This window comes from Rhinatrema bivittatum, chromosome 11 (assembly GCF_901001135.1).
Source record: "Rhinatrema bivittatum chromosome 11, aRhiBiv1.1, whole genome shotgun sequence".
In the NCBI taxonomy this organism is placed as follows: Eukaryota; Metazoa; Chordata; class Amphibia; order Gymnophiona; family Rhinatrematidae; genus Rhinatrema; species Rhinatrema bivittatum.
In genome coordinates this window covers 101,501,098-101,528,309 of record NC_042625.1, presented here as the reverse complement: position 1 = coordinate 101,528,309, position 27,212 = coordinate 101,501,098, and the positions used below count along the sequence as shown (strand labels likewise).

The following is a 27,212-nucleotide window of genomic DNA, read 5'->3' as shown; positions in this document are numbered from 1 at the left end:
CCGTGGTAGCGCTGTCCAAGAAGACGCGAACCATTCTTCCCCAAACCTGAGGGAGGAATGCCACCAATGCCCTGCAGACCGTTCTTATCTCGAGGCAATTGATGGACCGGGACCGTTCCGGCATAGACCAGGCGCCCTGGGCTGCATAACCCAGACACACCAGTCCCCAGCCCTGGAGGCTTGTGACCGTCGACACGACCACTCAATCCAGGACATCGAGGGGCATGCACTTCTATAAGTTGGTCTCCGACAACCACCACTCTAGGCTGGACCTGGCCTGCTTCGAAAACGGTAACGGCAGCTGGTACTGCTCAGACACTGGGTTCCATCGAGACAGCAGCGCTCTCTGCAACGGATGCATGTGAGTGAAGGCCCACGGCACCAACTCCAACATAGACACCAAGGAACCCAGAAGCTGCAGATAGTCCCAAACTCTGGGGATCTGAATATGTAGGATGTGAAGCACTTGTTGCTATAACTTGCACATCCTGTCTGCTGTGAGGAATACCTTGCCGATCTGAGTGTCGAAATGAGCTCCCAGATATTCCAAGGACTGCGATGGGGTCAGATTAATTTTTGCGCTATTGATCACCCAACCTAGTGACTGGAAGAACTGTGTCACCCGGTGGACCGCACGCAAACAATCCTCCGATTTCACTCGAATCAGTCAATTGTCGAGGTATGGGTGGACCAACACCCCCTCCTTCTAGAGGGCCACCGCCACAACTATCATCACCTTTTAAAAGTGCGCGGAGCCATAGCCAAACCGAAAGGGAGAGCCCGGAACTGGAAATGCTGACCCAGAATCTTGAAATGCAAGAATTGCTGTTGATCGGTCCAAATCGGAATGTGGAGGTAGGCCTCTGTGAGATCCAAGGAGATGAGGAATTCCCCTTTACGGACAGCCACAATGACCATTCTTAGAGTCTCCATCCTAAAGCGTGGAACCCTCAAGCTCAAGTTCACCTGCTGTAGGTCCAGGATAGGATGGAATGTGTCAAACGAATGTCGGTATATAAAAGCGTCAAATCTTAAGTGCTGAGGTCTCCTCTTTGAGTCTTCGAGCGGCGGTCTGTGCGAGCATGAGGCAGCATGCCTGTTTGTGCTGGATTCAAAAACCTCAGGATCCAGCTTCCTCTGTCATGTCCCCTTCCCAAGCGGTTTGCCTGGAGGCAGGGGTTGCTTATGTGACAGATGCCTTATACAATCTGATGCGTACCTCGGCCTGGAGTATGGTTTCTTTGGTAGTGGCCAGGCGGTTGCTGTGGCTTTGAAATTGGGCGGCGGACGCATCCTCCAAAGCTCAGTTATGTAACCTTCCCTTTCGAGGGAAGCTTCTCTGGTGAGGATCTGGATCAGCTTATGAAGTCCCTGGGAGACACCAGGGGTAACAAGCTGCCCGAGGTTAAGAAGCCTTTCAAAAAGTCCGCGGGCCCGTTTTGGGACCTTCTGAGATTCAGGTCTGGGAGGAATGGCCCCTCGTCCTCCAGTTCCAGACAGTCCATGGCTTGACAGCAGTCCTTTCAGGGATCCAACAGGTCCAGCCAGGGAGCTGGGGCCAGTAAGCCTACCCAATGAGATCAGGCCCACCCACTCCTCATGCATGGTGGGTCGGGGGCAGGCTGTCCCAGTTTTACGAGGGGTGGGCCAAAATCACCCCTCGTCTTTCTTTGGGACTACAAAATAAATGGAGTACCAACTCCTTCCTTGCTCGTCCCGTAGGACTGGGACAATCGCCTCCAGACCAAGCAACGTTTGCAGCATGTCCTCCACCGTGGCCTGCTTGTTATGGGAAATGAAGCGCAATTCCAGAAAGGCTTCCTTGATCGGGCGAGAAAATTCTAAGGCATAGCCATCCCTTATTACTTCCAGCACCCACTGATCTGAGGTGATTTTGGCCCACCCCTCGTAAAACTGGGACAGCCTGCCCCCGACCCACCATGCATGAGGAGTGGGTGGGCCTGATCTCATTGGGTAGGCTTACTGGCCCCAGCTCCCTGGCTGGACCTGTTGGATCCCTGAAAGGACTGCTGTCAAGCCATGGACTGTCTGGAACTGGAGGACGAGGGGCCATTCCTCCCAGACCTGAATCTCAGAAGGTCCCAAAACGGGCCCGCGGACTTTTTGAAAGGCTTCTTAACCTCGGGCAGCTTGTTACCCCTGGTGTCTCCCAGGGACTTCATAAGCTGATCCAGATCCTCACCAGAGAAGCTTCCCTCGAAAGGGAAGGTTACATAACTGAGCTTTGGAGGATGCGTCCGCCGCCCAATTTCAAAGCCACAGCAACCGCCTGGCCACTACCAAAGAAACCATACTCCAGGCCGAGGTACGCATCAGATTGTATAAGGCATCTGTCACATAAGCAACCCCTGCCTCCAGGCAAACCGCTTGGGAAGGGGACATGACAGAGGAAGCTGGATCCTGAGGTTTTTGAATCCAGCACAAACAGGCATGCTGCCTCATGCTCGCACAGACCGCCGCTCGAAGACTCAAAGAGGAGACCTCAGCACTTAAGATTTGACGCTTTTATATACCGACATTCGTTTGACACATCACATCGGTTTACAATAAACATGTGAAGGATTACAGGGAAATTACATCATAACAAATTGAGTAACCGTGTTCTAACAAATAACAATGAACTGTGTAGTTCGAAGGGTGAGAAGGAGGAAGGAACAAAAGAGACCAGAATTAGAGAGGAACAAATAACTATAAGTATTGTGATTGTAATGTACAAGGGGGATGGCAATTTCAGGAAAGTGCTTGAGGGGGGAAGAGTTTGTGTGTTTGTGTGCGAGTGAGGGGGAGTTAATGGTAGGCTTGCTTAAAGAGCCAGGTTTTCATTTTTTTTAAATTTTGGGTGTTGGGTTCAAGCCTTAAGTCAAGGGGCATTGTGTTCCAAATGGTAGAGCCGGCAATGGAGAGTGCACGTTCTCGAGTGGAGGAGAGGTTAGTGGTAGGGTGCCGTTATTGGCGGATCTTGTGGATCTTTGGGGGGAGTGAGGTGTTGAACCAATTTGTTGGTTGTGTAGAGTTTTGTGAACTAGAGAGAGGCTCTTGAAGCGTATTCTGAGATGTATGGGGAGCCAGTGTAGGTTTTTTAGGATAGGGATGGTGTGTTCGCTTTTTTCTGGTGTTTGTGAGGATTCTGGCTGTGGCATTTGGAAGCATTTGTAGGGGCTTTAGGGAGATGGCTGGGAGTCCTAAAAGAAGGGAATTGCAATAGTCTATTTTGGATAAAATGAGGGCCTGAAGGACTGTTCTGAAATCGTTTTGATGAAAGAGAGGCCTTAATTTTTTTTTAGCACATGGAACATAAGAACATAAGAAAATGCCATACTGGGTCAGACCAAGGGTCCATCAAGCCCAGCATCCTGTTTCCAACAGTGGCCAATCCAGGCCATAAGAACCTGGCAAGTACCCAAAAACTAAGTCTATTCCATGTAACCATTGCTAATGGCAGTGGCTATTCTCTAAGTGAACTTAATAGCAGGTAATGGACTTCTCCTCCAAGAACTTATCCAATCCTTTTTTAAACACCGCTATACTAACTGCACGAACCACATTCTCTGGCAACAAATTCCAGAGTTTAATTGTGCGTTGAGTAAAAAAGAACTTTCTCCGATTAGTTTTAAATGTGCCCCATGCTAACTTCATGGAGTGCCCCCTAGTCTTTCTACTATCCGAAAGAGTAAATAACCGATTCACATCTACCCGTTCTAGATCTCTCATGATTTTAAACACCTCTATCATATCCCCCCTCAGTCGTCTCTTCTCCAAGCTGAAAAGTCCTAACCTCTTTAGTCTTTCCTCATAGGGGAGTTGTTCCATTCCCCTTATCATTTTGGTAGCCCTTCTCTGTACCTTCTCCATCGCAATTATATCTTTTTTGAGATGCGGCGACCAGAATTGTACACAGTATTCAAGGTGCGGTCTCACCATGGAGCGATACAGAGGCATTATGACATTTTCCGTTTTATTCATCATTCCTTTTCTAATAATTCCCAACATTCTGTTTGCTTTTTTGACTGCCGCAGCACACTGCACCGACGATTTCAATGTGTTATCCACTATGACACCTAGATCTCTTTCTTGGGTTAAAAGCAGTCTTTTATGGTTAAGTTTATGAATTTTTTTAGGTTTAATTCATGGTCTATTGTGACACCAAGATTTCTGACCTCTTTTGTTATTGGGGGTTTCAGTTGGTGGAGGGAGGTTTCAGTGAGGCTTAAATTGGTGGATTTGCGGCTAATCAGTAGACGTTCTGTTTTGCTGGTATTGAGTGCGAGGTGCATTTGATTGAGGAGTTGCTTGATAGTAGTGAGGTGGTTGTCCCAGAGGTGTAGGGCTTTGGGAATGGATTCAGGGATGGGAATAATGATTTGTACATCATCGGCATATATGAAGAAAGTGAGTTCTAGGTCGGTTAGGAGTTTACAAAGGGGGAGCATGTAGATGTTGCAGAGTGTAGATGATAGGGGGGAGCTTTGTGGGAGGCCCTGCGAGAGTTTGATGGGTTGGGATTCAGTCTTGCCAATTTTGACTTTGTACTGCTTGTTTTCTAGGTATGAGATGAACCATTGTAGTGCAATGCCAGATAGACCAATTTCAATTAGACGGTCGATGAGGATGTTGTGGTTAATGGTATCAAAGGCTGCTGAGATGTTAAGCATAGCTAGGATGAAGGATTGACCTTTATCTAGACCTCTGAGGACGGTATTGGTGAGGGAGAGCAGTAGCGTTTCCGTGCTGAAAAATTTACAGAAGCTAAATTGGGAGGGGTGTAGTACATTGTGTTTTTCTAAGTGTTCCATTAGTTGATTGTGGACTATTTTATCCAGAATCTTTGCAAGAAAAGGGAGGATGGATATGGGTTTGAAGTTATTTGGTTCTGAGGTGTTCAGTTGGGCTTTTTTTTTTTTTTTAAATGGGTTTGACTAGGACTTCTTTTATATCAGAGGGTACCTGTCCCTGGGTCAGGGAAGGGTTGATGATGTCTGGTATGGGTTTGGCTATGATGTTTGGGATCGCTCTTAGGTGTTTAATTGGGATTGAGTCTGCAGGGTGTGATGCAGGGTTGATTTTTCTGATGAGTGGTTCTATTTCTGAGGAGGAAATGTTTTCGAATTCATCAAGTACGGCGACAGGGATTTTAGGTAGGGCCTTTCCATAATCTCAGAACCTCCCCTGCTATCATAAGGTTGTAAATAATTGATAAGGTTTTCTAGTCTCTATCCGCTACATCTTTCTCTTCCCAGTTCCTGCACCCGTTCATTGTAACTTTATATTTTTTTTCTATATATCTTGTTAATAGTTAGTCAAGTTCTACCCCGGTTATCGGTAAATTTACATGATATGATCTGTATCATGAATGCCGGTATAAAAAAGCACTAAATAATAAAAATAAATAATTGTTTTCTGTGGTGGGGGGGGGGGGGGGGAGAGAGTTTGGCCATAATGTTGGTGACTTTAGCTTTGAAGAAATGGTGAGTTTGTTGCATTTGTATTGGATTCATTATCTGGTGTTAGTGGTGGAGAAGTTTTCATAAGATTGGTGATGCAGGAGAACAGGGCTTTAGGGTTGAATTGGAACTCGTGTATTCTTTTCGAGTAGTAGTCTCGTTTAGCTTTGACGATTGCTGTTCTATAGTTGTGGAGGGTGGTTCTATATTCAGTCAGAAGGCTGGGGGAGTGGGAGTTCCGCCATTTCTTTTTGATTTTTCTTAGGTGTTTTAGGTTTTTTAGTTCTGGGGAGTACCAGGTGTTTTTGTTTGGAGGGATTTATGTCTTTGGTTATTAGCGGGCAGAACTGGTTGGCAATGTTATTTGTGATGGTGTTCCATGTGGCAAGGGCAGAGTTGGTGTTTGTTAAGTCTAAATTGTTTAGTGCGGGGGGGGGGGGGGGGGGGGGGGGGGGAGTGCTTCAATCAGGTCCTCAATTTTGCACGGTTTCTGAATTGTATAGTGGAGGTGTGATTGGGAGAGGAAAATGTGAGTGTGTTTATGGAGATGTTTTGATGAATTAGTGAGTGATCGGACCAGGGGACAAGGGTACAAGAAGGGGGGGGTTTAGAGGTTTCTGTGTGTGTGTTTGTGAAGATTAGGTCTAGTGAGTGTCCTGCTTTGTGGGTGGGTGAGTTCCAGCTTGCAGTCCTGCACATCCCTTAGAGCTGCAGCTCCTGCCACCGGGATGGTAGTCTTCTTAGTGACCAATGACACCGCCACATCTACCTTAGGAATCTTAAGACGCTCCAAATGTTCCTCGAGCACCGGATACAGCTTAGCCATAGCCCGGCAGACCTTGAAGCCTGCCTCTGGAGAGTCCCATTCCAGACTAATAAGTTTCTGGATTTTCTTCGGGATAGGGAAGGCGCTGGGTGGGCCCTGGAGCCCGTCCAGGTCAATCCCCTCACTATCTGATTCTTCCTGAGTCAGCTTCAGCCCCAATTCCTCCAGCACCTGAGGAATAAGGGGTCGCAATTCCTCCTCCTTAAACAGACGAACCACACGTGGATCGTCCCCTTCTGCCCCAGGCTCCACCTGTCTCCGCCAGTACCCAGATTTGGGGAAAGAGCAGCAGCGGCATCCCCCTGCAGTTCATCCGAACCGTCGAGATCCCGACGGGCCAAGGTAGTATGTGAGACCCGAGAATTGGCACATGATTTGGGGGCGTTTCAGGACCACCCAGCTGCCTCCTGGGGTTTACGCTTCACTGATTTCCTGGCCAAGAAGGCCTCATGCATGAGGAGCACGAACTCGGGTGAAAAACCACTCTGGCCCGACTCGTCGCCAATGGAATCAGACTCCGTGTCCTCCACATCTCCTGGACCCGGTTCCCGCACCGCGGGGAGGGAGGGGAATCTTCCTGGGATTCCTTCCTGATAGTTGCAGCTGAGGTCGCAGGAGACCTGCCCCTGGAACACGCCCCCAAAGCTGCCACACGCGCAGCCTTCCTGGGCTTCAGCCCTTTAGAAGAGGACCCTTCCCTCCCCTGCAATACACAGGGAGAGGGAATCCAAATAGGCAGACCACACACCACAGGCTTTGCAGGCCTCTACCAGAGGCTTTTCCCGCCATTTTCGCCACGTGAGTTTCCCAGGGGCCCCCTGGGAGGGTAATAGCAGTGCTGCCAAGATTATGCGGGAAAAACATGATCTCCCCAAAAATGGCACACATGCCAAAAATAGTCTGGCCCCGCCGAACAGATGCGCAGGAAGGCAGCCAGCAGTGAAGAGAAGCAACAACAAAATGGCCCTGCGCTAAAAATAGCTCGGCACCCGCCTAGCAATCGCATGCAAGGAGGCTCCTATCCCAGCCGGGAAAGGGCAAGCCCAGCGGCCATGAGAGAAATCTGCCTGCCACCCCCTCCAGAACCCTCCTGTGCTTAAGGGGCTGAGCAAACGGAGACACCCAGTAGAACTGCTGACTAAAGAAATGAGAGGGAGAATGTTTTTGGTTTTCTTTAAACTTAATGAATCAAAGGGGATACTTCCCTGAACCAGCTGACACCCAGGAGGCGGCTTCGGAACCGCTGAGGGAGCCAGTCCCCTAGCTATCGGGGGTCCCGGGACACTCGGGCTAGCACTGCCAGGGGTATCCAACCCTCGGTTTGCCCGGCTCTACCCGAGGGATGGGCCAAAATGGAACCTGGCACCTCAGGGTGCAAACACCTCCAGAACTCAGCCAAGAGCTGCAGTTATGCACCACCACCATCTGCTGGAGCAGAGAAATACTGAGGAGCTGCAGGTGGCACACTTAGTATATAGCAGTCCCTCGCGGTTTTGTTCTCTGCCTCCATCTGCTGGTGGGAGTGCATAACCCACTGGGTCTGGACTGATCTGGGTATGTCCAGGAAAGGAAAATTGGTTCTTACCTGCTAATGTTCGTTCCTGTAGTACCACGGATCAGTCCAGACACCTGGGCTCATACATCCCTGCCAGCAGGTGGAGACAGAGAAACAAAAACTTGCCTGACCTTGCTACATAAAGCCTAGTGCCACCTGCAGTTCCCTCAGTATAGATCTGTACCTAAGCAAAAAATTGCAACTCTCAATCCAATGAATCAAAAGCCTATCCCAACAACAATTAATCCACACTACTTAGATCCATCCCTACTCCCTCCAAGAGACCTCACAACCCACCAAGAGACCTCAGAACATCTCAAACAACATACTTCAACACTAACATTCAGCTAAGTTAAAGACAATGTTAAGAAATTAACAAACGTTAATAAATCAATGTTTATAATGTTACAAAAGTTAAATCAATACATAGTTGGTTTTAATAACGTTACAATGTAAAGATATGACCACCGTCACATTATCACAAAAGTTCATGTAAACCGATGTGATACCTGAAACTACTTGTCAACGTGAAAAACTATAAACAGGCTGCTATGAATCTATATGAATAAGGCAAAACTACAGCTGAGGAGCGACTCTCCACCTCCAGGAAAAACATGAGGGTTCTGGACTGATCCGTGGTACTACAGGAACGAAAATCAGCAGGTAAAAATCAATTTTCCTTTCCCTGTACGTACCCGGATCAGTCCAGATGCCTGGGATGTACCAAAGCTCCCTAAATGGGGTGGGATCTGGAGAGTCCTGCACGCAGAACACGTTTGCCAAAAGACGGAGATCCAGAAGCCCCCAAATCCAGACGATAGTGTCACGCAAAAGTATGTAAGGATTTCCAAGCTGCAGCTCTGCAAATCTCCTGAGGAGATACCAATTGCGCCTCCGCCCAGGAGGTCGCCTGAGACCGTGTAGAATGAGCACGCAAGTCCTCCAGAACCTGCTGCCCAGCAGTAATATAAGTGGAACCAATAGCTTCCTTCAACCAGCGCGCTAATAGTAGCCATGGAAGCTTTAGAACCTCGGCTCGCGCCACTCCACAATACCAAAAGATGATCAGATCTCCTGAAATCATTAGTCACTTCAAGACAGCGCAAAAGAGCTCAGCGAACATCTAATCTCTTGAGTTCTCTCGCAATGGGAGCAGATGCCTCCCCCTCCGGAAAAACAGGAAGCTCCACCGTCTGGTTTGCTTGAAACGCGGAAACGACCTTCGGTAAAAAGAAAGGCACCATTCTCAACAAGATCCCAGAGAGTGAAACCTGGAGGAATGGATCCCGACAGGACAAAACTTGTAATTCCGAAATCCGCCTACAGGAACAAATCGCTATCAGAAAAACCACTTTGAGAGTCAAATCCTTCAGCGTTGCCCTCCGTAAAGGCTCAAACGGCGTTGAACAAAGACCCCATAGAACTAGATTCAGGTTCCACGATGGACACATTTTCTGAACTGGAGGCCTCAAATTCTTTGTTCCTCTGAGAAACCTTATCACAACCGGATAAGCTAAATAGCGGAATCACCAACTTTACCCCGCAGACAGCAAGGCCGCCACTTGAACTCTAAGGGAACTCCGAGATAGACCCATTAAGCAAAACCTTCCTGCAGAAAAGACAAAATCTCGGGGGATGGAGGACCGAAGGGCATGAACCCCATGAACAATTCACCAGGACTCGAACACCCGCCAGACTAACGTAAGCCAGATTAGTAGATTGCCTCCTGGCCTGCAACAAAGTGGTGACGACCGACTCCGGATAACCTTTACTCCTTAACCGCCGCCTTTCAAAAGCCAAGCCGCTAGACAATAGTGATTGACCTGGTCGGAAAATATGGGACCCTGTCGAAGAAGGCCCTTGAGATGTCCCAAACAAATCGGACCGTCCACTGCCATGTTGATGAGATCCGCAAACCATAGATGCAGAGACCACTCTGGCGCAACCAGAATCACTTCCCCGTAATGTCTCTCGATGTGACGCAACACCCTGCCCAGCAGAACCAGCGCATCAATGCCTCCGCGGCTGTCTCCTTCGACTGAAGAAGCATACCGCTTTGGCATTCTGACAAGTCGCCATCAAATCTACGTGAGGAGACCCCCCCCCCAACATCTCCAGATGAGCTGCATCGCGGTCTCCATCAACTCCCACTCTCCTGGATCTAGGCGAGTACAACTGAGAAAATCCGCTTGGACATTTTCGACGCCAGCTATGTGAGACACCGCTATCCGCTCTAGATGAACCTCCGCCCAACACATCAAGAGCTGACCCTCCTGATGTACTGCCTGACTCCTGGTACCGCCCTGCTGATTGATATATGCCACTGCCGTCGCATTGTCAGACAGGATCCGGACCGAGCTCCCTCAATGCAAGCCACACTGCCCTAGTCTCCAACTGGTTGATAGACCATGCAGACTCTTTCGTAGACCAAATGCCCTGGACGGAATGGTGCTGACAAACTGCCCCCCAGCCAGAAAGGCTGGCGGTTGTCACCACCATCCAATCCGGGACCTCAAGGTCCATTCTGCTGAGAAGATTGACCGACTGAAGCCACCAAGAGAGACTCTCCCTGGCCTCCCCCTTCAGGGGTAGAGGCAGGTAAAACTCCTCTGAGCTTGGCTTCCAATGCGCCAAAAGCACCCTCTGTAATGGCCTCATATGGAGAAAAGCCCAGGGAACCAACTCCAAGGTTCAAGTCATGGACCCTAAGACCTGCAAATAATCCCATACTCTGGGAATTCGTAATTGCAACAACCGTTGAACTCGGCTCTGAAGAGATAGCACCCTTTGTTCCGACAAACATTTTGCCTAACCGGGTGTCAAACCTCGCTCCCAGGTAGATTAGGGACTGTGTTGGGGTCAAATGACTCTTAGCCACGTTCAAAACCCAGCCAAGAGAGTAGAGAACATTGCAAACCCTGTGAATCGAATGTCGACATAGATCTGCCGACTGCTCTGATCAGCCAGTCGTCTAAATAAGGATGCAGCAGGAGTCCTTCCTTCCGAAGTGCCGCTGCTACCACCACCATCACTTTGGTGAAAGTGCGTGGGGCTGTGGCCAGACCGAAAGGAAATGCCCTGAACTGAAAATGTTGTCCCAGGATCATGAAGCGAAGAAAACGTTGGGACTCAGAGTGAATCGGAATGTGCAGATAGGTTTCCGTAAGATCTAGAGAAGCCAGGAACTCCCCCTTGTGCACCGCCACTATCATCGAATGCAAGATTTCCATCTGGAAGTGGGGAACTTTGAGGGCGGTATTCACTCTCTTCAAATAGAGGATGGGCCGAAACGTGCTCTCCTTCTTTGGAACCACAAAATAAATGGAGTAATGTCCCTTTTGGAGTTCCGCCAAGGGCACTGGAATGACCACCCCCAATTCCTGGAGGCGGCCTAAGGTCTCCTGTACCGCCTTTCCCTTGTGCCCCGGACTGCAAGGTGAAATTAGAAATAGAATATGCTCGATATCTAACAATTAGCCGTCTCTTATTATACTGAGAACCCACTGATCCTGCGTGATGTTGGCCCACTCATTGTAAAACTGCGTCAAGTGACCTCCTATAATAGCAACGACGGAGTGGACTGGCCTCGCTTCATTGCGAGGACTTGCCACTGGCTGCAGATCCTCCTGCAGCACCCCGAAACGGCCTACGGGCCCCCCGAAAGGACTGCCCCCAAGAATGCCCCCTAGGGGAAAACAACCTCTGAGGAGCAGAGGGAGCCCACATCGGCCGAGATCTCCTGTCGGTACGGAGACACGAAAGGGTCTGAAAAAACCTCTTCGCCTTAGGTCTGTCCTCCGGTAACCGTAGCGGCTTATTCTTCCCCAAGCGACTGAATCATATGCTCAAGGTCGTCCCCAAGCAACAGACGCCCCTTGAACAGCAAAGAGCCTAACTTCATCTTAGAGGAGACGTCCGCAGACCAATTACGCAACCACAACCACCATCTGGCCATGACAGCCGAAGCCATAGCTCTGGAGGACGTACACACCAAATCATAGAGGGCATCTGCCCCAAATGCAACTGCCGCTTCTATTCGCTCGACACTATCTGCTTGTTCCCAGACTTCGGAAGCAGGTCCTGCAGCTGCTGCACCCAATAAAGATAAGCCCGCTGAACTTACCTAAGAGAAAAATGTTGCCCCTGTCATCAGCCTGTCCTTTCTTCCCACTAGTTGTCATCTACTTATTGCCTGAGGCCCAAAGGAAAATGTTGTTGCTGCTGCTGATCCTAGCCAAGGGGATGTTTGGATGGGAGCTGTTTGAAGGGAGGTATCAGATACAGGAAGGGTTTGAGAGTTGGATCAATGGGAGAGGGATTGGCTGGGGGATGCAAGAGAGGAGCTAGGGGTGAGAGTATCAACTGTGGGGGATATGTGAGAAAAGAGAGAGGAAGGGGATGACAGATGATCAATTGGGGTTACAAAAATGGCTTGGAGGTGAGAGAGGTTCAGTGGGGAGGATGTAAAAAGCTAGAGTGGGTGAGCAAAAGGCTAGGCTGGGAAGGGGAGAAGAACTGGGGGATCAGCTGGAGTGGCAGAGGTTGAGAGGCCCTCTGGAAGGGGATGGAGGTTGAGAGGGGGTACTCCTCTGGCTGAGGTACGCACCAGGTCTGAGCTTGCATCCGTCAGGAAGGCTGCTGCCAGTTCGATTGTTTCACCGGCATACGTTCTGGAATTATCTGCCTCTCTCGATAGGAGCAAACAGCAACGTGTCACCAGCGCACAACAGGAAGCGATCTGCAGTGTCATGGCTGTTGCGTCGAATGCTTGCATAAGGATGGATTCTAATCGTCTATCCTGAGTATCCTTCAATGGTGCCCTCCCTCCACGGGGATGGTTGTTCGCTTCAAGATGGCGCAGACCATGGCATCCACTTTCGGGAAACGCAGGTGTTCCTTGGTCGCTGTTCCAGAGGGTACAAGGCTTCCAAGGCCCAACCTCCTTTAAAACTAGCCTCTGGGGCATCCCACTCCAGGTCAATCAGCTCCTGGATGGCTTCCATCATTGGGAAATAGCATGAGGCCTTCTGAAGGGACACCAAGATGGGGTTCTTTTTTGGTTCCGCCATAGAGTCCATGCCTGGGATCCCCAGAGTCTGTGAAACAAGAGCTGATAATTCATCCCTGTGAAAGCAGCAAAGCATTGTCCTGTATGGTTCTAGGTCTGGAGGGATTTCCCCTTCCCTCCAATGAGGGAAGGGGAAATCCCTCATTGGAGGGAACTTGCTGACAGGAACATTGATGTCAGTGGCTGTGTGGTCATTGTTCGAGCTGGGAGGAACACTTTTGCTGAGAAGGTAAGTACAGTGGGGAGCTGGGAGACTTCACGCTTTCGCAGTGAGAATAAGCAGTTGTCTACAGATATTAGTTATCCTTCCAAAAACTTGCATTGTAAATGAGGTTGAAATCCTGTGTTTAAAATAGGATTGGATAAGTTCTTGGAGGAGAAGTCCATTACCAGCTATTAAGTTCACTTAGGGGTAGATTTTAAAAGAAGCGCGATCAGCCTACTTTTGCTTGCGCATCAGACTCAAGCAAAAGTACGCTGGATTTTAGTAGATACGCGCGGAGCCGCGCGTATCCACTAAAATCCTGGATCGGCGCGCGCAAGGCTATCGATTTTGTATAGCCTGCGCGCGCCGAGCCGCGCTGCCTCCCCCCGTTCCCTCCAAGGCCGCTCCGAAATCGGAGCGGCCTCGGAGGGAACTTTCCTTTGCCCTCCCCTCACCTTACCCTCCCTTCCCCTACCTAACCCACCCACCCGGCCCTGTCTACACCACCCCCCCCTTACCTTTGTCGGGGGATTTACGCCTCCCGGAGGGAGACGTAAATCCCCGCGCGCCAGCGGGCCTGCTGCGCGCCGGGCCGCGACCTGGGGGCGGGTACGGAGGGCGCGGCCACGCCCCCGTACCCGCCCCCAAAACGCTGCCGACACGCCCCCGGAACGCCGCGACGACCGGGCCCGCCCCCCCGACACGCCCCCCTCCGAGAACCCCGGGACTTACGCGAGTCCCGGGGCTCTGCGCGCGCCGGGAGGCCTATGTAAAATAGGCTTCCCGGCGCGCAGGGCCCTGCTCGCCTAAATCCGCCCGGTTTTGGGCGGATTTAGGCGAGCAGGGCTCTGAAAATCTACCCCTTAGAGAATAACCACTGCCATTAGCAATGGTAACATAGAATAGACTTAGTGTTTGGGTACGTGCCAAGTTCTTATGGCCTGGATTAGCCACTATTGGAAACAGGATGCTGGGCTTGATAGACCCTTGGTCTGACCCAGTATGGCATTTTCTTATGTTATGTTCTTATGAGGCACCATCATCGTCTGAGGTGTCCGGGTCCCTGTTGGTAAAATTCTTGGAGAGGCGAGGCATGTCTCGTGGCACTCGAGCAGGGCCGGGAGGGTCAGGTGCTCCTAGCTGGGGTTGGACCTGGGTCACAGCCGGGGCCAATTGTGCCTGATCGAAGGCTTGCAGTCCCTGGAAGAATTCTAACCAAGAGAAGGCCCCTGGGACCATGTTAGCCCCAGGGGGAGTCTGAGTAGGGGACCCCTGAAATGCCCTCTTGTGGAGATGCCACTTCGGAGTTGCCTAGATCCGGGGTGCTATCGTATGGAGTAGTTCCGGACCCATCTTCTGACTGTGAAGAACCAGGCTTTTGTACCCCCCTGGGCTTCTTCGCAATGATGGCACAGGCAGGACTCCAGTTCAGGCTGTGCGGCTCTGATGTAAGCAGGCTGTGCAAAGGGAGTGCCTTCTGAGCTTCTTGGATGCCGGTGCCATTGCCTCTGAGTATAGACGCACGGGTAATGCTTTAATATGCGCGTGGTTATGCGCATGTGCACTATGCATGCATGTAGTTTTAAGCGCGGTTGTGCGCATTGGCCGTCCGGCCTGCCCCGTGCGTACCGCCGGTCGAGAAGGGAAGATGGCACAGACGCCCCCCACACATAAGATGGTACCCCCCGAGGGTCTCCACGTGTCTGGACCCCTGCACCAGATCAGGGCCTAGCCCAACCAAGGCTGCTCAACTCGACTGGTGCTCCCTTTTACCTCACTGGATGAATCAGTTCGGCACTCCAAGCCCCGGAGACCTAAATTTAAAGCTCTCTGCTTACCTGGTCTCGGCGCTTACCGATCGCATGCTGGGACAGTCTCCAGCTGCGGGGGGAGAAGGCTTTACATTCACCGCCGCGCTCGGTTATGCACCCGCTACCTTTCAGACTCTCTGGGGGCTAAGTCCACGCCGGGAACCGGCTACCGGACCAAGGCACACCTCAGAGATATTGAAAATCATCTCAGCAATTCTCAACGGGGGGAGGGACCCTTAGGTAACACCGCAGGAGAGCGGGGCTCGATCTTCTTAGAAGGTAAAATTTCTCTTCTTTGCTGTAATATTAACACTGTTCTAGTGTGTGGGATAGTGTCCGCATCTGCTAGGAGACGGAGAGATACTGAAGAGCTGAGGTCACTGCAGGGGTGGATCTAGAGTGACGTCAGCTTTGAAATCTGACTCCGACTCCATCTGCTGGCAGAAGAGCACAATACCCACTGGTCCCGAGTCCATCTGGCTACACACTAGGAAAACCTCTAGTGAGGATATATTTTTTTTTACACTATGTGCATCACTTTGCACTTATCCACATTAAATTACATCTGCCATTAAGATGCCCACTCCTCTAGTTTTGCAATTATTCACTATCTGCTTATGTTTTAACTACTTTGAATAATTTTGTCTTATCTAAAAATGTAATCACCTCACTCATTGCTCCCTTTTCCGGATCATTTATGAATATGTTAAAACAGCACCGGTCCCAATATGGATCCCTGGGACCAGTCCACTATATCTTTCTTCATATGGAAAAGTGACCATTTAGTCCTACCTTCTGTTTCCTATCTTTTAACCAGTCTCCAATCCACAATAGGCCACCCCCTCCTATCGCATGACTTTTTAATTTCTTCAGGGGTCTCTCATAAGAGACTTTACCAAATGCCTTCTGAGAACACAGATGCACTATAATCGCTGCTTTCTGCGTGTTTGTTTATAAATCTAAAGAATTCTAATAGACTGCTCAGCCGAGTCTTCCCTTTGTAAATCCACACTGCCTCTTTTACAAATGTCCAGTACATAACTATAGCTTCCCCTCTTTTACTCACAGCCTGCAGCGTGTCCCTTGCTAGGGTCAATTTCTCTTCACAGGTCAGAGCTCCATTCTGAATTTTGTTGGCGATCTGGAGTAAAAGTTCCAGCCTGCGATGACAAGTTAAGTTAGAGATGTGTAAATTCATATTAAATATGGTGTTTTCCCTTTACTTCAATCCCTCCAATCCCCTTTCCCACCCCATCTCAAATCCCCTCAATACACTCCCAGGCCACACATCTACCCCCTTGTCCCATCTTCCTCCAATTCCCTCCTTGTGCGTTGTGTGATCCGCTCAGCCTATGAGGTCTGAAAGTGCTTAATGTTTGCATTGTCAGCCATCAGTCACACTTTGATGGGCTGCTGGCTGCCCCTGCCACAGGAAGTCCTGGACTGTGCTCTGAACAGACTTCCTCATTCAGGGAGCAGTCTAACAGGCCGATACAGTACAGAGCGCACTGTTAGCCGGCATCTGGACGCGCTAGCTTTACCCCTTATTCAGTAAGAGGTAATAGTGCGTCCAAAACGCGCGTCCAACCCCCCCGAACCTAATAGCGCCCGCAACATGCAAATGCATGTTGCGGGCGCTATTAGTCATTCCCGTGCGATACAGAAAGCAAAATGTGCAGCCAAGCCGCACATTTTGCTTTCAGAAATTAGCGCCTACCCAAAGGTCGGCGCTAATTTCTCCGGGCACTGGGAAAGTGCACAGAAAAGCAGTAAAAACTGCTTTTCTGTGCACTCTCCGACTTAATATCATGGCGATATTAAGTCGGAGGTCCCGAAAAAGTAAAACATTTAAAAAAAAATGTAAAATAGGCCCGTGGCTGTCGGGTCGGAAGACGGGCACTCAATTTCGCCGGCGTCTGGTTTCCGAACCTGTGGCTGTCAGCTGGCTCGAGAATCAACGCCGGCAAAATTGAGCATCGGCTGTCAAACCCGCTGACAGCCGCCGCTTCCATCAAAAAAGAGGCGCTAGGGACGCACTAGTGTCCCTAGCACTTCTTTATACCGCCGGGCCTAATTTTAATAAATTAAAATACTGAATCACGCGCACAGAAGAGTGGTCTGTGCGCTCGCCCGCTCTCCCACGTTCTTACTGTATCGGCCCGAAAGTAAGAAGAGAAAGCCTAAAAAGTGAAAAGCTTCACCTTTCCACTGCTGGTCTCAGCCCCTTCTCACATTCCAACATCTCAACTATGAGCTTCCCCCACTCTTCCTCCACGTCATTCGGATGGTAACCCTGAGGCAGCTGAATGCGACCAAATTCCATCCACACCTGGAAAAATAAAACAGAAGAACCTTTTCAGTCATACCCAGTGAATAACTGAGCTTGTACCGTCTGAGTTACTATCTCAGCCTCTTCCCAGATAGAGCAATGGGCCATTCAGTCTGCCTCATGCAGGCTCCCCCATGCACTATTTAGGGATCCACAGTGTTTATCCCATTGCCTTTTTAATTTGTTTACTGGTTTCGTTCTCGGCACCTCCTCCGGAAGGGCATTCCAGGCATTCACAGCCCTCTCCATGATGTTGGATCTGAGTCGTCCCCCCTGGAGTTTCATTTCATGACCCCTAGTTCTACTGATTTCTTTCCAACAGAAAAGGTTTAACAATTGTGCATCATTAAAACCTTTAGGTATCTGAAGCTCTGTATCCTATCCCCCCTGCACCTCCTCTCCTCCAGGGTATCTGAAGCTCTGTATCCTATCCCCCCTGCACCTCCTCTCCTCCAGGGTATCTGAAGCTCTGTATCCTATCCCCCCTGCACCTCCTCTCCTCCAGGGTATCTGAAGCTCTGTATCCTATCCCCCTGCATCTCCTCTCCTCCAGGGTATCTGAAGGTCTGTATCCTATCCCCCTGCTCCCCCTCTCCTCCAGGGTATCTGAAGCTCTGTATCCTATCCCCCCTGCACCTCCTCTCCTCCAGGGTGCACATATTCAGATCCTTCAGCCTCTCCTCATAAGTCTTCTGATACAGACCCCATTTTTGCCGCTCTTCTCTGGATCATCTCCTTCCTGTCTCTATGCTTTTTGAGATACGGTCTCCAGAACTGAGCACAGTACTCCAGGTGAGGCCTCACCAAGGACCTGTATAAGGGGATTATCACTTCCCTTTTCTTACTGGTTATTCCTCTCTATGCAGCCCAGCATTCTTCTGGCTTTAGCTATCTCCTTGTCACATTGCTTCACCACCTTCAGATCATCAGACACTGTCACCCCGAGGTCCCTTTTCCAGTCCGTGCAAATTAGTCTTTCAACCTCATCACATACTGCTCTTTTGGATTATCAAGCCGCAGATGCAGGACTCTGAAGTTCTTGACATTGAATCCCAGCTGCCAAATCTTTAACCACTCTTCAAGCTTTCTTTAATCACTTTTCATTATCTCTAATCCTTCCGGCACGTCCACTCTGTTGCAGATCTTAGTATCTCCCTCTCTTTCACTCCAACACCATGAACTCCCTTCTGTCCTTCACTGCCTCCTCCCTCTTCTCACTTTGTCCCACACTGCAAGCGTTCTCATTCCCTTTCATCCACTGAACTCCCTCTGTCCCACCCTCCAGATCTCTCAGTCCTGCACTGCTAGAGAGCACCAAGGAAGCATCAGTGGAAATTCCAGATCAGGAAGGGTCCATGGTACTGAAATAATGAGAACTGCAGACCAGAAAGAGCTAGGAAACCTCTCTCTGCCATCCCATTCTAGGTTTCTGTTTGAATGTAAGCTTCAAAATGCTTCAGCACATTGCTACCTTTGTTTAAAGTACAATTTTAAAAGTTCCATCTTACAAAATTGCTGAAGAAAAATTTCTTACCTCCAATAATTTATATAAGTTCTCAATTTGTCTTTTTTCTTCTTCTTTTACAGGTATTTCTGTTTCTTTAAAATGTATATACTTATTATACAGGGCCTGAAATGGGACACAAATCCACATGAGTACAAAATTTTACAAGCATCAAAGACTTCTGTTCTCTCCTGTTTGTGTTACACTGGGAGCATTCGTACCTTCAACTCCATGGGGTTCTGTGGGAAGGATCTATCGGACATAAGGACTGTGTGTTGTCTCATCCACTGGATGAAGGAATCCACTCTGTTCTGATATTCAAGCCACCTTGAATCTACTTCCTAAAGAATAAAACAGTCCTGTAACCACATGGACCAGAACTACAGCAACCATGAAGAACAGCTTCAGAAGACAATCACAGCCACAGCTCAGTTAGAATAAAATTATAATGTACGTAATCTTCTCTGGACACATTCCTGACCATGAGGCAAGTTATGAGATGCGAGTCACACAGTAAAGGAGCTATGATTCTTCCAGCTGCTCCAAGCATGAGCCTGGGGATAATGGCAAACATAAGTACCTCCTTCACATCCAGACTGCAGTGCCCAGTGAATGCAGAATGAAGCTGGTTAAAATACAAGTCATTTAGGAAGCCTACAAACAAAAGCTGTGCAATGGACATCACTTACTGTAGCGCTGATTCCATCAGATCCCTCGGGGACTTTAGGGAAGGCATCATAAATAGAAGACACATAAGTGATGACAGATTTTTCATCCGGTGACGGAACATCCACATCTGCAAAACAAGCAAATGCGGCCTAAATCAGTAAGAAGATTCAACAAGCACAGATGTCATCAGGCAATAATGACCACTTGGTCCACTCTGTCTGCCCATTTGTGCCACGCACAGATCCTGCTCAATCTCTAATCGACTCCACACGTCCCATAGCCATTGAAGTCCCTTTCTGCTTATCCCACACATGCCTCAATTCTTTCACTGGAAATCTGTTCCAGTATCCCTGCTTCTCAGTCTGCTGATATAACCACTAGATTAGTCCTCCACTCCACTATTTCCCTTTAGATCTTCCTCTTAACTTACATATACAAATGAGAAATTACTACTTACCTGGTAATTTCCTTTTATCTAGTGAAGACAGGGTAATCCACAACCAATGGATTATGCACCTCTACCAGCAGATGGAGACAGAGCAAAGCTGATGTCAGGGTATATAAATTGAAAGCCAAAAGGTGCTGGTGCTTCTTTACTTCTTCCACTTTTCCACCAGTCAGGAGAAGGACATGCATCTTCCCGATCTGGTTTCCTTTCACCGAAGAAACGATCAAGCATGTCCCGCACAGGATAACCTGGCATCTCATCCATCGATATATATATATATATATATATATATATATATATATATATATATCCCTGCAATGACATCAGTCTCCCAGTATTTTCTGCAACAGCCAACTGTGGACAAACTAACACTTGATTATAACTTTAATAGACAACAAGGTGGAAGGAAGGCAAAACGATTACCGGCATGGTTAAAAGGTGAGGTGAAAGAGGCTATTTTAGCCAAAAAAACATCCTTCAAAAACTGGAAGAAGGAAATAACTTGACAATGCTTATGCTTTATCCTAAGTGTAAAACATTGATAAGACAGGCGAACAGAGAATTTGAAATGAAGTTGGCCATAGAGGCAAAAACTCATAATAAAAACTTTAAATATATCTGAAGCAAGAAACCTAAGAGGGAGTTGGCAAGACCGTTAGATGACCAAGGGGTTAAAGGGGCTCTTTGGGAAGATAAGACCATTGCAGAAAGACTAAATGAATTCTTTGCTTCCGTGTTTACTAATGAGGATGTTGGGGAGATACCAGTTCCGGAGATGGTTTTCAAGGGTGATGAGTCAGATGGACTGAACCAAATCACTGTGAACCTGGAAGATGTAGTAGGCCAGATTGACAAACTAAAGAGTAGCAAATCACCTGGACCGGATGGTATGCATCCTAGGGTACTGAAGGAACTCAAAAATGAAATTTCTGATCTATTAGTTAAAATTTGTAACCTATTATTAAAGACTGGAGGGTGGCCAATGTAACCCCAATATTTAAAGAGGGCTCCAGGGGCGATCCGGGTAACTATAGACCAGTGAGCCTGACTTCAGTGCTGGGAAAAACAGTGGAAACTATTCTCAAGATCAAAATCGCAGAACATATAGAAAGACATGGTTTAATGGAACACAGTCAACACGGATTTACCCAAGGGAAGTCTTGCCTAACAAATCTGCTTCATTTTTTTTGAAGGGGTTAATAAACATGTGGATAAAGGTGAGCTGGTAGATGTAGTGTATTTGGATTTTCAGAAGGCGTTTGACAAAGTTCCTCATGAGAGGCTTCTAAGAAAACAAAAAAGTCATGGGATAGGAAGCGATGTCCTTTCGTGGATTACAAGCTGGTTAAAGACAGGAAACAGAGTAGGATGAAATGGACAATTTTCTCAGTGGAAAAGGGTAAACAGTGGAGTGCCTCAGGGATCTGTACTTGGACCGGTGCTTTTCAATATATTTAGTAATGATCTAGAAAGGAATTTGACGAGTGAGGTTATCAAATTTGCAGACGATACAAAATTATTCATAGTAGTTAAATCACAAGCAGACTGTGATATATTACAGGAGCACCTTCTGAGACTGAAAAATTGGGCATCCAAATGGCAGATGAAATTTAATGTGGACAAGTGCAAGGTGTTGCATATAGGGAAAAATAACCCTTGCTGCAGTTACACGATGTTAGGTTCCATATTAGGAGCTACCACTCAGGGAAAAGATCTGGGCATCATAGTGGATAATACTTTAAAATCGTCGGCTCAGTGTGCTGTGGCGATCAAAAAAGAAAACAATTTTAGGAATTATTAGGAAAGGAATGGTTAATAAAACAGAGGATGTCATAATGCCTCCGTAGCGCTCCATGGTGAGACCACACCTGGAATACTGTGTACAATTCTGGTTGCCGCATCTCAAAAAAGATATAGTTGCAATGGCGAAGGTACAGAGAAGGGCAACCAAAATGATAAAAGGGATGGAACAGCTCCCCTATGAGGAAAGGCTGAAGAGGTTAGGGCTGTTCAGCTTGGAGAAGAGACGGCTGAGGGGGGATATGATAGAGGTCTTTAAGATCATGAGAGGTCTAGAACAAGTAGATGTGACTTGGTTATTTACACTTTCAGATAACAGAAGGACTAGGGGGCATTCCATGAAGTTAGCAAGTAGCACATTTAAAACTAAAACTAATTGGAGAAAATTCTCTCTCTCACTCAACGCACAATTAAGCTCTGGAATTTGTTGCCAGGGGATGTGGTTATTGCAGTTAGTGGAGCTGGGTTTAAAAAAGGTTTGAATAAGTTCTTGTAGGAGAAGTCCATTACCTGCTATTAATCAGGTTGACTTAGGGAATAGCCACTGCTATTACTGGTATCAGCAGCATGGGATATGTTTCCATCTGCTGGAAGGGAGGCAAACCCAGCAGTCTGGACTGATCCAGGTACATACAACAGGGAAACTTAGTTTTTGGGTACTTGCCAGGTACTTATAGCCTGGATTGGCCACTGTTGGAAACAGGATGCTGGGCTTGAATGACCCTTTGTTTGACCCAATATGGCAAGTTCTTATGTTCAGCATCTGCTGGAGACAGAGAAATCCTGAAGGTCTGAGGTCACTGCAGGGGGTTTATCTTGGGTGATGTCTGCTTTGAAACCTGACTCCACCTCCATCTGCTGGCAGGGGAGCACAACCCATTGGCCCTGAGACCACCTGGCTACACGCTAGGAAATTCCCATTATCTCATTCAGACTTCCCCACTCGACCCTTACAACTACTTTTCACCAGGCCCACCATAACCTTCCCCCTACAGCCTCTGAAACCACTCAGGCCTCTTCTCACCTTCTGAGTCCAGTAACCGAGTCACACCAAGTCTCTCTGCAATCTCAAAGGCCTGCTCCAGATTCTCCCGATTGCTTTGGATATTTACCCGCTCCATGTTTATCAGATCAGGCCTGGAGGAGAAAGCAAGGAAGAGCAATATGTGGTGTCCCTAAGAGAAATAGCAGCACAGCACCCCGCTTGTGTTGTGTCCCTGCGTGCAAGAGCACCAAGTGTACAAGTAGCTCCATGTGCATTCTGTACCTGTATCTGTGAATAATGGCATTGAACATCTTGCCATCGCTCCAGCAGGAGCTAAAGTTTGTGCACTTGACTCCAGTGTAACCTGCTGTCACTTTCTGAGTCCACAGGAGCAATTTTTCCTTGGCCGACATGTCCCCAGACTCGCCACCCACATAAATATCAGAAATCTGCCATAAGAAACAAGGAAGCAAGCCATTACTCAGTGACGTAAGCAGCTTATATGCACATGTACAAGAGCAGAGGAACAGCACTGGCTCCAGTTCAGGTCACGCACACTTCCATGGCTACGATTTTTTCTTCCCTGTACGTACCTGGATCAGTCCAGACCGTGGGTTATGTCCCCAATCCAGCAGATGGAGTCAGCACAAGCTTTGAGGGGGCGTATCCATATATACTACTACCCCCTCTGCAGGAGTTCAGTATCTTCTGACTCCAGCAGATGCGAGTAGGGGAATCAGGCTTCCCCTCCTTTTCCTTCACTTTCTTGCTTGATTATGGCTTGTTGTTGTCTTTTTCTGTGGATCAAGTTTGTATCAAGTTTGTATTAAGTTTAAAAAAAAAAAAAAAAAGGCAGAGTTCTTTCAACTTCTGGGGAGTGGCTTCTCTTCCTTGTCTCTTCTCTGCGGCCTTGCTGTTTATTTCTCGTTGCAGCCAGGGGTAAGTTTGTTTTTCCTTTGTAGTTTTTTCCTTTACAGCTCAGGCCCCCGGTGCCCGCGAAAGCCGGTGGAGCCGGCCTCTTCGCTCTTTACTCCCTCACCCGCGGCCATTTTACAGCTCCTCATGGGCTGCTGAGCCATTTAGGGAAAGATGTCTGGGGCGGGTCGTGTGGCCAGGAAGGCCCCCCCCGCGGCACCCTCCTCTATTTTCAGACAGCGGGCAGTGCGGGCCGACCGGGCCCCCCCCCGCAGCGGCGCCTTTGTGCGCGTGGCCCCCCCCCGTGGCTTTTCTTTTCTCCTGCAGCGATCCCGATGCCGCGGCCGTCCCGCTGTGCGGCCTGCGGAGACCCGGGGTCCCGGATTTCCCGGGAGGGCATCTGTGCACGATGCCTTCCCGGGGGGGAAGGTACCTCACAGTCCCTGACTGATTTCTCTTTTTTGCCCGGGCGGTGCGGGCCGGCCACTCCGCCATTTTTGGCGGGAACGGCGGCCATTTTACATTCTGAGCGCCCTGAGGCGCAGGCCACGAGGGGGAACGGATCCCTGGAGGCCACGAGGGAGAACGGATCCCTGGAGGACTCTACCAGCGGGGGTGTTCCCCCGATTTTGGTGCAGGAACCAAGCACCCAGAGCCAGGGAGCAGGAACCACGCCGCCCCCGAAGCGCACCCGAGCAGGCCGGGGTTCTCTCCGGAGTTTATCCTGCTCATGCATACCGCTTATCTGCAGGGGCTGGAAGCACCTGTGGGACCCCCCCCCTCCTAAGATCCCTCGGATGTCGCCCTCGACGCCGGCCCCCCCCCGACCCTCCGGGGAGTGGGGGCCTCCCGCCTTCCTACCCGGGTCCGATCCACGCCCGCGGCAGTGGGGGCGGTGCCCAGACCCAGCGGGACATGGACTTGACCTCCCGGACGGGGGACAAGGGGACGGCACACAGGAGGGGGATGATCCGCGTACCCTACGCCTCTTCCAGAGGGAAGAGCTGGACGACCTCATCCCGCAGATCATCCAAGAATTAGATTTGGATCCGCCACCAGACCCGCCTGCCCCAGTAGCTCCCGCTGTCATCACTTCTTCAAGGAAGGGAGATCCTATCCTGGCGGCACTCCGGCCGAGGGCTCGGGTTTTTCCCATTCATGACTCGTTTTTACAACTTCTCACCAGGGAATGGGACACCCCGGAGGCCTCCCTGAAGAGCAGCCGGGCTATGGAAAAGCTGTACCCGCTCCCCGAAGATTTTCTGGACCTCATCAAGGTCCCAAAGGTGGACTCCGCAGTGTCGGCGGTCACGAAGAGGACGACTATCCCAGTGACGGGAGGTGCGGCGTTGCGGGACACACAGGATCGTAAGTTGGAAGTTTTCCTTAAGCGGGTTTTCGAGGTATGCGGGCGGTGATGTGCAGTTCGCTTGCCCAGCGGGCTAGTCTCCTTTGGGTGCAACTCCTCACGTCTCAGAACCTGCCGTCCGATGAGGCTGCCCAGGCAGATCGGCTAGAAGCCGCAGTGGCGTATGGGGCGGACGCCTCGTACGACCTTTTTCGGGTCCTCGCAAGATCCATGGTTTCGGTAGTGGCAGCACGACGACTACTGTGGCTACGCAATTGGGCGTCTGATACGTCCTCTAAGTCCAGTCTGGGCTCTCTTCCCTTCAGGGGCAAGTTCCTCTTCGGGGAGGATTTGGACCAGATCATCAAGTCCCTGGGGGAGAACGCTGTTCATCGGCTGCCGGAGGATAGGTTTCGACCATCCAGAGCGTTTTCTTCTTCTCGGACCAGAGCCAGAGCGCTACAGGGGCTACAGACAGACGGGCTCCCGGCCATCCGCCCCCAGGTCTCAGCCCTGGTTGCGCGCCTTCCGCGGGCATCGGCCCGCACGCACTACTCCCGGAACCGGGAACCCCTATACCAAGTCTTCACAATGATGCCAGTCTCGCCCACTCCCCTGTCCCCAGGATTGGGGACCGACTAACGTATTTCTAAGCGGAGTGGGCACGGATCACCTCGGACCAGTGGGTCCTGGATACCATAAAACACGGCTACGCATTGGAATTTGTCCGCCCCCCGCAGGGAAGGTTCATCTTTTCCCCCTGTGGCTCGGACCTCAAGAGAGGAGCGGTGCAGCTGACTCTGGACAGACTCCGGGAGATAGGCGCTACTGCGCCCGTGCCCTTTGGAGAGGTGGGCTCGGGCCACTATTCCATCTATTTCGTCGTACCAAAGAAGGACGGTTCCTTCCGGCCTATCCTAGTCCTCAAGGAAGTCAACAAATCCCTTCGAGTCGTTCGGTTCCGCATGGAAACGCTCCGGTCAGTGATTGCGGCGGTGCATCGGGGGGAGTTCCTCGCCTCCCTGGACTTAACGGAGGCCTACCTGCACATTCCCATCCGCCCGGACCACCACAGTTTCCTTCGTTTCAAAATTCTGGACCAGCATTTTCAGTTCACGGCTCTCGCGTTTGGATTGGCACCGGCGCTGCACACCTTCACCAAGATCATGGTAGTTGTGGCGGCAGCTCTCCGGAAGGAGGGCATCCTGGTTCATCCTTATCTGGACGATTGGCTCCTCCGGGCGAAGTCATTCGATCATGGACGCTCAGCGGTGACTCGAGTAGTACGGTTTCTACATTCCCTGGGATGGGTAGTGAACTTCTCCAAGAGCTCCCTCATGCCCTCGCAACGCTTGGGTTTTTTTTTGGGGGCAACTTTCGACACCCTACCTGGCAAAGTTTTTCTGCGCCAGGACAAAGCTCAATCCTTGCGGGATCACACACGACGGTTCTCTGCGTTACCAGAGCCCACCTCCTGGGACTACCTGCAACTCCTGGGAGTGATGGGGTCCACCATCGACCTTGTACCTTGGGCTTTCGCGCACCTCAGGACCTTACAGTGGGCGCTCTTCTCCCGTTGGAAACCAGTATTGCAGGACTATCAGATGATTCTCCCGCTCCCACAGAATGCCAGGGACAGTCTGGGCTGGTGGTTGGATCCACCGAACCTGGCCCGTGGCATGTCCCTCGATCTGCCAAATTGGGTGGTGGTGACCACCTATGCCAGTCTAGCAGGCTGGGGTGCAGTCTGCGATCGAAGCGCCACGCAGGGGACGTGGTCCACGGTGGAGGCGAAGTGGTCAATCAACCGTCTGGAAACCAGAGCGGTCCGGCTAGCTCTGCGACATTTCCTCCCGCTTCTTCGGAACCGAGAAGTCAGAATCCTATCGGACAACGCTACCACCGTGGTCTACATCAACCGACAAGGAGGCACGCGCAGCCCGCAGGTCGCGCTCGAGGCGGCGCTGCTGATGCAATGGGCGGAGCGTCATCTCGTCCGGCTAGCGGCCTCGCACGTCGCCGGTGTGGACAACGTCCAGGCGGACTTCCTCAGTCGTCAACTGCTGGACCCGGAGAGTGGTCTCTCTCCGACAAAGCAATGCAACTTCTCGTCCATCGGTGGGGGGCCCCCCCACTTGGATCTGATGGCGTCCGCTCTCAATGCCAAGGCTCCACGCTTCTTCAGTCGCCGGGAGAGAGTGCGGAGGGAGTGGATGCCCTGGTCCTCCCGTGGCCGCCATATCTTTCTTTTCCACCATGGCCCCTGGTGGGCAGGATGCTCCGCAGA

The 27,212-nt window shown here is 50.1% G+C and overlaps 1 protein-coding gene across 4 annotated transcripts in view; it reads right to left on the bottom strand.

Moving 5' to 3' along the window:
- The window catches only part of MACF1 (microtubule actin crosslinking factor 1), a 513,108-nt gene that overhangs the window by 415,580 nt on the left and 70,316 nt on the right, over positions 1 to 27,212 (bottom strand). For all 4 annotated transcript variants that reach the window (XM_029570961.1, XM_029570962.1, XM_029570959.1 and 1 more), the window contains 7 exons: positions 22,945 to 23,111; positions 22,702 to 22,814; positions 19,450 to 19,556; positions 18,982 to 19,101; positions 18,791 to 18,886; positions 17,129 to 17,256; positions 15,994 to 16,087 (listed from right to left, as the gene is read on the bottom strand). In XM_029570961.1, coding sequence (XP_029426821.1) covers positions 15,994 to 16,087; positions 17,129 to 17,256; positions 18,791 to 18,886; positions 18,982 to 19,101; positions 19,450 to 19,556; positions 22,702 to 22,814; positions 22,945 to 23,111 — 825 coding nt within the window. The remainder of the gene's footprint in view (positions 1 to 15,993; positions 16,088 to 17,128; positions 17,257 to 18,790; positions 18,887 to 18,981; positions 19,102 to 19,449; positions 19,557 to 22,701; positions 22,815 to 22,944; positions 23,112 to 27,212) is intronic.